General features: G+C 35.0%; 1 protein-coding gene across 1 annotated transcript; it reads left to right on the plus strand.

Annotated features, from left to right (window-relative positions):
- The first annotated feature begins 5,261 nt into the window (after positions 1–5,261).
- LOC116111489 (serine/threonine-protein kinase D6PKL2-like) lies at positions 5,262–9,869 on the plus strand. Its single transcript, XM_031397667.1, has 2 exons — positions 5,262–7,842; positions 8,860–9,869. The coding sequence occupies exons 1-2, from the start codon at positions 5,816–5,818 to the stop codon at positions 9,698–9,700; spliced, it is 2,868 nt and encodes a 955-aa protein (XP_031253527.1). The 5' UTR covers positions 5,262–5,815; the 3' UTR covers positions 9,701–9,869.
- The last annotated feature ends 397 nt before the right edge of the window (positions 9,870–10,266 follow it).

Here is a 10,266-nt window from a genome sequence, read left to right on the forward strand (position 1 = left end):
CCTCGTAATTGTCGTCCTCGTCCAACTTCATCTCAAGCTGAAGCGGGTTCATCAACTGCTGTCGAAAGCGATGACAGACACATATCAGACGTTTGGACGCATTTCGATAAGTTTTACGAGGTAGAAAATTGAGTTCAAGTGAAGAAAACAAGATGCAAGTATTGTGGAAATGTTTATAAAGCTGATTCAGGTAATGGTACTAGTACTTTAAAAAGGCATGCTAATAAACATATTGCTTAACATGGAAATAGAGAAACCAATCAAACTCAAATAACTAATATGAGTACTACTTGGCGTTATAATTCTGATGTATATAGGGAACAATTAGCTTTATATATTGCTGCAACTGATCAACCTATTAATATGGCTGAAGATAAATATTTTGAAAGATTTATTAAAAATTCATTTTTTCCAGGATTTAAAAGTTATTCTAAAACTGCAACTAGAAATGATTTAATAAAATTGTTTAAGAAAATGAAATTAGAATTAAAAAATAAAATACATACTTGTCATGTTAGTGTGGCTCTAACTGCCGATATTTGGAGTGGTAGAGCTAAATAAAATTATATTTGTATGACTAGTCATTTTTTTGATAATGAATGTAAATTAAATAAATCTTTATTAGGATTTAGATTAATGGATGTTGATCATAGTAGTTAACAAATTTATAATAAAATTGTTTAAGTTTTAGAAGATTATGATATTTTTTTTAAAGTGATAAGTTTAACTTTAGATAATTCAATTTCTAATAGTATAGCTATATATTTTTTTCAAAGTAATTATCCTTTATATAACAATTTGAAGTTTTTTCACCAACGTTGTGCATGTCATATTATTAATTTAATTGTGAAAAGTGGTATGAAAACAACTAAAGAAAATATTGATAGAATTATAGATTGTTTAGCTTGGATTACTGGTAGTAATAAAAGAAATGCTGAATTTCAAGATACTTGTATAAAATCAAATATGTCTCTTAGAACATTTGCATTAGACATGCATGTTAGATGGAATAATACTTCTTTAATACTTGATTCATGTTTACCTTATGTAAATTTAATTAGTTATTTTGTAGCAAATAATAGATGTCCTTATTATTTGGTAGAAAATGATTGACAAATAGCTAAAGTATTTCATTCTTTTCTTAAAATTTTTTAGCAATCCACTTTACAACTTTTTGGTGTGTATTATCCTACTAGTCCATTGGCAATACATACAATTGTAAAAATTTCAGAGTTATTTACAAAAAACAAAAACAATGAAATTTTAAAAGAACCAATAAAGGCAATGGAAATATTTTTTTTAAAAATATTTTAAACCCATTCCTTTTCTTTATTGTTTAGGTGCCATTTTTTATCCTAGAATGAAACAAGTAGGTTTAGAAAATGGTTTAGAGACATTAACTGAAAATTTACAAAACTTAGCATTTGTCAATCAAATAGGAGAGGTAAAAAATTGTCTTACAGAGGTATATTTCCAATATGAAAATAGGTATGAGAACCCGCAAAGACACAAAATACAAAGGGAAGTTTCATCAGAAGAAACAAATGAAGACTTCTACACCTGAAGTGCATTTAATAGGTCGAAGAGAAATCGAACCCGAAGCACAGGCGCAACCTCCTTTTTAGAAGCACCAACGGCAACAACAAATCTACTATCCGCCATGCAGTCACAGAGTAGCGAGCTTCAATAATATTTGGGAACTCCTGAAATGTTACCAGCAGATCCACAACAAAGAGTCATCTTTGATGTCTTAGAATATTGGAAAACCAGAAAATATATTTTTCCGATATTATCAAGACTTGCCTTGGATGTTTTTGCTGTTCCAGTCTCAACCGTCTCATCCGAACAAACATTTAGTGCAAGTGGAAGAATTTTAAATGAAAGGAGGACTAAACTTTCACAAAAAATGATTGAAGTCCTCACATGTCTTCGAGATTGGGAACGGTCGCGCCATCAAGGTCAATACGAGGTTGTCGACGATATTGTAATAGAATCATTTCAATTTTGTAATATAGATGATACGGATGAATGAGGTCCTAGTCAACCCCAATATTAGTTGTTTTGTAAATTGTAAATTGTAACTTGTAAATTAATTGTCAATTATTGCACTCTTTTTTCCTTACCAAGTTTTTGTCCCATTGGGTTTTTTTTGGTGAAGTTTTTAATGAGGCAATAATTATTGTAATTCTTTATTTTATTTTTAATAAATGAATAAATTTAATTTTTCTTATATTACAATTTTAATGTATGAAAATTGAATTAATATTTGGAATGTTAACAAAAAAAAAAAATTAATTTAATTAAATTATTCATATTTGACAAGAAGTTAACTAAAAACAATTATATTTATTCATTTATAAATTTTTAATTATTCATTTGAAAAGGTAATTAAACATTTAAACTTAAATAAAAGTTACAAAACAAAACAAAATAAAAAAAAAAAAATCAAAAAGAGGTTAACCCGGCTCGACCTGCGGCCTAACCCGGTGGGTTAGGGTTGGCGGGCCGAGTTGGGTCAGCCAATTCCCCAAAATTGGCGGGCCTAACCCAGCCTGTCAATATTGGCGGGCGGGTCAGGACCGACCCGCCACTTTGCGTAACCCGCCGTGGGCCGAGTGGGGTCAGGCCATGCGGGTTACTTTTCCACATCTAGGTGGGCTTGGGTCGGGCCTAAGGTTACAAAAAACCTATTGGACTAGACTTGGGTTTTACCTATCATAACTGTGACGAGCCCGACTCGGACTTAGACTTTTGTCATGAGGTCGGGCTTGGGCCTAGGCCAAGAAATACTCAGTCCCGACCAGACCTATTACCATTACTAATAAAAACTTGTATTTTAGGTTTTGATTCTTTAAATTTAAGAACATGTATTATGTAGTTCCAGTATTGATTCCTTTTTTTTTTAGAACTTGTTATTATACTGTTCCAATTTTGATTCTTCCAGAAAAATTACTCGAAACCGCTCACCCAAAAAAAAAAAAAAAACCCTACCTAAAGGTTAATAGAATTTGGGATGCAACTTGAAATTGAACGGAAAAAGCCAAATAAGAGTGTTAATTAGGGGGTCAGAAGATGTGTTTCAGAGATGATACAGCTCATTTCGAAAATGCTGCCAATACTGACAATGTGTTATGTCATCAAGATTCAATAATTGAAGGGTAAATTAAATGTGTTGATTATTATAAAAAATTTTGCCCTTTTACCCAACATTGGGCTCCACCTTCACCTTTACTCCGCGGTTTGGTTTTCTCAATCTAAATGTAATGTGTCAATAAATCTAGCAGATGACACTATTGAAATTGACAACCAAAAAAAAAAAAAAAAATATTATATATATATAATAAACCCATTCATTCTTTTCAATTTGTTCGGACCATTCATAATGGCATGCCATTGCCTCATTCCTGTGATCTGTCCGATATTACTATACTAAATGAATTCTAATCCTCCAACTGTACTTAATTTTATAAAATCAAGGAGAAATAAAAATAAAAAGAGAGATATAGTTTTTAATTTTACCAATTTACATTTATTAGTATTTTTAATTACCAAAAGTAATAGGTTTTTTATATGAAGAGGCTTGAAATATTTAATTTGTGGGACAAATAAAGTTATACATATTAAATGATGTAAATCAAACCTTCAAATACATAAAGAGTTAATCGATTACTTGATATTTTCTAGGGTAATTGCCGTAATTAATTGTACGTTTGGAAAAATATACATTTGAACCAAAAAAAAGTTTGTGAAGATTTGAATTTGCATATTACATTGCTCTTTGTTGATGCAAAAAAAAAGAAAGGGTCCATTGATATGATTTAGTGTGTTAAGATCATAACATTAAAATTCTTTTTCTCATCTGAATTTGCTCTCTTGATTTTTCGATAAGCAACAACATTTAATATCATTTGTAGAATTATTCGATGTTTGGTATATTCTAATTTATTATATTCCGTGTAGGGAGAAGCTCATTCACAAGTGAAAACTTTTGACCAAATTATTTGGTATTTTTTTCAAAATATATATGATTTAAAAAAAATTAATATTTTCTATATAATTCAAATATAAAAAAGGATGACAAAATGATTTACAAAATGTGTTTTCATTAATAGATCACAAATAAAAAATTTCAATTTTTTAGTGTATTTTTTCCTATAAAATAGTAATCCACTCAAGTAGTAAATTTTTTTTTTTTGGTGACCGGGGTGGTTATTAAAGTAGTAATTTCTATATGAATTTACTTTGCATAATATGGGAATACCTTGACTAAAAATCAATTATTTATAAAGTTAATAACAATATCCTTTTAATATAAAAACCCTTGATTTTCTTAAATAGTGCAAATTATCCTACTATTAACTTTTAGGCATTAAATAATAAAGAAAATGATTTAATAAATATTTATAAATTTATAATAAATATAAATTCTAACAGTTTGAGTAATATAGTGGAACTTGGAACGTTTAGAAGGTAAATAATGAGGAACGTTTAGAAGGTAGGGAGTTAGAGTAATTGAAAGTTAGCATGTGAGTAGTTTAAAAAATGAGTGGGTTAAGTTAGTCTTTTTTCTGGTGATTAAATAAATTCTGTTCTCACATCTGAATCTCACTCTGATTTTATGCTCGAACTGCGATATGTATTAGCAAAACCTGTCGACACGTCGCTTGTCTCCACTACTTGAGTCCCACCACATCTGCGCTGGGTCCCCTCTCTTCAAAACAATCAGAATTCAGAACCAGAACCCAAAAATAAAAATAAAATAAAAAGAAAGAGAAAAGAAGAGAAACGTCTTATTTGTTTTTCAATCGTCTTCTCTCTCTAGTCCCTAGGGTTTTTCAATTCTGAATCTGATTCATCTCATCTCCCCCATTTCTGATCTCCCTCCTTGGCTTCCCCAACGCTGTCTCTTCGTTTCAGGTTGGTACCCATTTCTATTTGGATCTCATTTTACTCTTTACCTCTTTTCGCATTTCTGTTCAGCCTGTATTTGGGATCTTTCAACTTGTTTTCTGCACATTTTATTTTCACTTTGGAAAACAGTTGGTATTTGTTTACTTTTTATCTCTTTTTCAGCTGGTTTGGCTATTTCGTTGTATTTTTGTTTCTTTGTCTTTATTAGCTTGCTTGAGAGTGATTTGGGTTTAAGTGGGGTGAAATTGCAAAAAAAAAAAAAAAAAAAAAAAAAAAAAAAAAAAAAAAAAAAAAAAAAAAAAAAAAGTTTTGAGTGATTTAGGTTTGAGTGGGATGAAAACCTAGCACTTGGGTTTTGCTGTTTCATGGAAAGAGGAAACAATTTTTTTCTTTCTTGTTGATTATATCATATTTAGTCAAGAAATAATAGGGATGATTGGAGGTTACAGCTTAATTAGATTCTTTGTATGTGTAAGTTAATGTAACACTTTGAGAAGTTTAAACTTTTTGTGGTGGCTTGAACTCCGAGGAAGTAGTGGACCATTTTGCTAGCAATTTTGAATTTTAACTTTTGAGAAGTTGCATGTCGATTACTTGCTCCACTGGCAAGACAGTGGAGTAATCATATTTTGTTTTGCTTTACTTATTTTTTATTGGTTTGGCTGATGCTCTTAAATTTCGTGATTATGTCAGGTTTGGGTGTTACTTTTTGGTGTGAAAGAACGGAGTTGATTGATAGTATGAGCTTTAGAATCCATATATCAAAGTAAGTCCGGAGGACATGTGCCAGGAATTCAGATCTATGAAATTCCTGAGAAATGAATTAGTATAAACTTGCAAGGGCACATCCTACCTTTTCTCTGTGTACTGCGTTCAAGTGAATTAGCCACAAGTAACCATAGCAATGGGTTCATTTCCGGGTACTTGTGAAATTGTTGAAGCAGGAGAAGAGGTGAATTCAATTCAGCATTCTCGAAGAACTTTCCGGCCAAATTCTGGATCAACTGTGGTTGACAATGATCGGAAGCTTCCTGTGCTAAAATTGGCATACAAGGATTCTCTAGAAGATGATATTAATCAGCTTTTTGAGGCTATCAGTCTTAGAACTTCATCCAAGGGTTCAGGTTTTTCGCCTGATGTTGGCACAAGTGCCAGCCCATTACGCAAAAATGCTTTGAAAAAGCCAATTAGCGTACCCCAATCACCGCGAATTGGAACTTCTGAACCAGTCTCTCTGAAGCAGGCATTAAGGGAACTTTGCATCACTAAGGCGTCTGAAATGGCTGCTATGAAACGACTGTCAAAGTCATCTAGTTCTCCTGGGGTATCAGAAGCTGTTAGGATAAAGAGTTTGTACAATGCTAAGGTAGTTGAAGCTGCCAGTGGATCTGGCCATCTTGCAGATGAATGTAAGGGGAGTATGCTTGAAATATCTCTGGTGCCAGAAGATAGCCCGTCAACTTCTGCTCGGATGGTACCCCAGGCAGCTCAATTGCCGAAGATAAAAACTTCAAACCAAAGTGCTCATCCTTCTCCTCGGTTAACCGTTCCAACCATGCAAAAGGCTACAGGGAACACCCAAAGTGCTCATTCTTCTCCTCGTGTGGCTGTTCCAACTAGACAGATTGCTACTGTGGCCAACCAAAGTGCTCATTCTTCACCTTGGTCTGCTGTTTTGACCGTACGGAATGCTACAGGGACCAACTACGGTGCTCAGTCTTCACCTAGGTTTGCCATTCCCACGACTAACAATGGTATTGGGACCAACCAAACTGCTCATTCTCCTCGATTTGCTATTCCAACTAAAAAGAGTCCCAAGACCACATTGATGCAAGATGAAGTTGTTCCTGCATCAAAAAAATTTGGAACTCAAGCCATAAAAACAGAAATAGCACAGAAAGAAAAGCATACACCTGAATCTTCTCTATCTTCTAGTACTGTTGACATGCCTGAGTCAGAGAAAAAGGTTACAGGCCCCACAAGATCAGCAAACAGAGCATCAGCAGTAAAGTCGGGGAGGAAAAGCAGGCTTCAAGTCGTACCTTCTTCAGGCTCAATTAATGGCAGTAAGGTAAGCAAGCTAACAAGGAATACCACGCGTATAGCTAAACCAGTCCTCAGGAACAAGAGTTCTATTAAGAAGAAAGCAAAACAGGATTCAACTTCAGTTGCTCTCAGTTCTAGTACATACAATGAAGTTAAAAGGGACTTGGACCCTAGTACCACTCAACTGGTTTGCCAGAGATGCCAGTGTGCTCTGAAGAATGCAAGTAATCTAGCCGATCAAGATTCTTCCGCGTCCAACATGGCTGGTAGTACTGCTGAAGTTAGTTCTACTAATGCAGATACGTTTACAAGTGAACTGGACTTTGCTGTGGGTAACTGTAATGGAAGCAATGCTGTTGTGGAAGCAAAAAAGATCACAAAATCAAGAGAAAAGGGAGAATTTTCCCAGAGTTCTAAAAGTAGCCTTGGTGAATATAGTAGTAGTACAAGCAACAGTGATGACAGCAATTTAAGCAGTTCTAGTTGTGGTAACCGGCCTCACATGTCAAAAGATGTAAGGTGGGAAGCTATCCGGCATGTTAGGGTGCAGCATGGAACCTTAGGGTTGAGACATTTCAATCTCTTACAGAAGCTTGGTTGTGGAGACATAGGGACTGTGTATCTGGCTGAGCTAATTGGAACAAATTGCCTATTTGCTATAAAGGTTATGGACAATGACTTTTTGGCAAGAAGAAAGAAGATGCCAAGGGCCCAAACAGAAAGAGAAATATTGAGAATGCTAGATCATCCTTTTCTCCCTACGCTATATGCCCAGTTTACATCAGATAATTTATCATGTCTTGTTATGGAGTATTGCCCTGGTGGAGACCTGCATGTCCTTCGGCAAAAGCAGCTTGGCAGAAGTTTTCCTGAACCAGCAGCAAGGTAGGATTCTCTGACAAAAGGTCCACTCATACTGGTTTTTACTATTAATCTTTTGATTCTGAATTGAGCATTATACACAATCAAGAAACAAAGAAATGGAAAATCTAAGAATCAATTCGAAGAACATTAAACTTTCTAATTCATTATGCATATAGCCCTTTTTTGTTTATGTATATTCTTCATGGTATTTTTGAACATGCTAGTGTTCATTCATGTATTTTGAGAGTGGTACGTCTAGTCAGATGATTTTGCATTCTTTCTTAGCTTTCGTAGTATCATTTATCTCCTGTAACATATCAGTTACTTCAAGATTTGCACTCTTTTAAGTATTTGTGATACTTAGATTTATTCATTTGTACTGGATGATACAAATAAGTTTACTTCAGTCCTTTGTCGAGGTACTGACTGCTTACTGATAAGATGCCACAAAAGTGCCATTTCTGACAATCAGCTTCTATCCCTTTAGCCAAACACTACCCCTTGCAACCAACTTTCCTTCCTCACCACTCTCTGCAGGCTGCCTTCAATATCTGTGCTGCAGCCTTTGGTTTTGAACGTCACTAAATATAATTTTCAAAAGTTTTTCAATGTTACTAAAAAAATATTAAAATATTTTGTGAAATGGTGCCTCCATTCATTTAGAAAAAAGGAATAAATATAAATCTACCTGAATCTAATTAGAGCCATATCGTTTAGCATTGTAACCTGCAACCACCCTTTGATTGTATTTGTCACCCTGTCCTTGTCCTTGTTTTGTAATAGTATTGATAGGGGTGTTCATACTGGCTTACAAGGGCTCGAATACCAGTGTAAATTTATTAGCTGAATTTTAGTTTTGTCCTTTCAGCCAAGTTGAGTCACATCGCAAATCTTGTTTGCATTGAAATAGTATATGCTGAAATCTTATGCAAAGAAATTGGGGGCATTTTTTTATTTTATTTTTTCTCAAATCTGGTGATGGTCTTGGTTCGCTTATTCAATTCCCTATTATTGAACAGCTTTCAACTGTTTGTTCAGGTTTTATGTTGCTGAAGTCCTCCTTGCTCTGGAGTACTTGCACATGCTTGGAGTTATTTACCGGGATTTGAAACCGGAGAACATTCTGGTTCGAGAAGATGGCCACATTATGCTGACAGATTTTGATCTGTCACTCAGATGTTCCGTAAATCCAACTCTTCTGAAATCCTCATCATCCAATATGGATCCTGCAAGGTTATCTGGTCCGTGTACTGAATCTAACTGTATTCAACCTTTCTGCATTGAACCCACCTGTCAAGTTCCATGTTTCAGTCCTAGGTTTTTACCTGCTACTGCAAAAACAAGGAAGTCGAAAACTGACCATGTGGCCCAGATTCGATTATTGCCTCAACTTGTGGCCGAGCCTACTGATGCACGTTCCAATTCATTTGTTGGGACCCATGAATACTTGGCTCCCGAGATCATCAAAGGAGAGGGTCATGGAGCTGCAGTTGATTGGTGGACATTTGGTATCTTCCTTTATGAACTTCTATATGGAAAAACACCCTTTAAAGGTTCTGGGAACGAAGAAACATTAGCCAACGTGGTGTTACAAAGCCTCAAGTTCCCCGATAGTCCTCTGGTTAGCTTTCAGGCAAGAGATCTCATTAGAGGGCTGTTGGTAAAGGAGCCAGAGAACCGGTTGGGATCACAAAAAGGGGCTGCTGAGATAAAGCAGCACCCGTTCTTCGAGGGATTGAATTGGGCACTTATACGGTGTGCGATTCCTCCAGAACTACCTGAGTTTTATGATTATGGGGTTCCCAGTTTCGTGTCTGAAAAGAGCAAGTATTTGGAATGTAATGCCACAGGAGAGCACCTTGAGTTCGAGTTATTTTAGATCAAGTTCCCTTGTTGTTGTAACTGTATGTAGCTTGTAGAATATTGTAGTAAAGCTCTCACCAGATTTTGCAATTCCAGATCTCAAAATCCTTCTTTTACCAAATACGCTCTTGTAAATATTTTGCTTCAATTATCATTTCCTTTTATAGTAACTTTTGCTTCCTTCATATTGTGGGGCTTTGTTTCCGACTAATAACTTAGAACCAAGGTTTTAAAATCTGGCCCGGGGTGAAACCCGGTAAAGTGGTTGGGTCTCGGGTTGATCGGTTTGATCTGATGATGTCAGTAAGTAAATTTTTTTTAAATCTAACGAAAACACCTCTAAAAATTACATATAATCCTCATAAATTTGAAATCTTGCAAAAAAACCTTAAATGCAAATCGACGATCGACAACCTAGGCCAAATATGATATGCTTTCGGTGTCGACAACACTCCCTATCATTATGAAAACACCCTTCTCAGCCTCCTAACCAAAACTCATCTCACGTTACCCTGGTTTGCCTTGCCAATTGCCGGCAACATTGTTGTTGCCGTCGAGCGATTTTTGCAATTTTCTATCATT

This window comes from Pistacia vera, unplaced genomic scaffold, assembly GCF_008641045.1.
Source record: "Pistacia vera cultivar Batoury unplaced genomic scaffold, PisVer_v2 Contig64, whole genome shotgun sequence".
Lineage (NCBI taxonomy): Eukaryota > Viridiplantae > Streptophyta > Magnoliopsida > Sapindales > Anacardiaceae > Pistacia > Pistacia vera.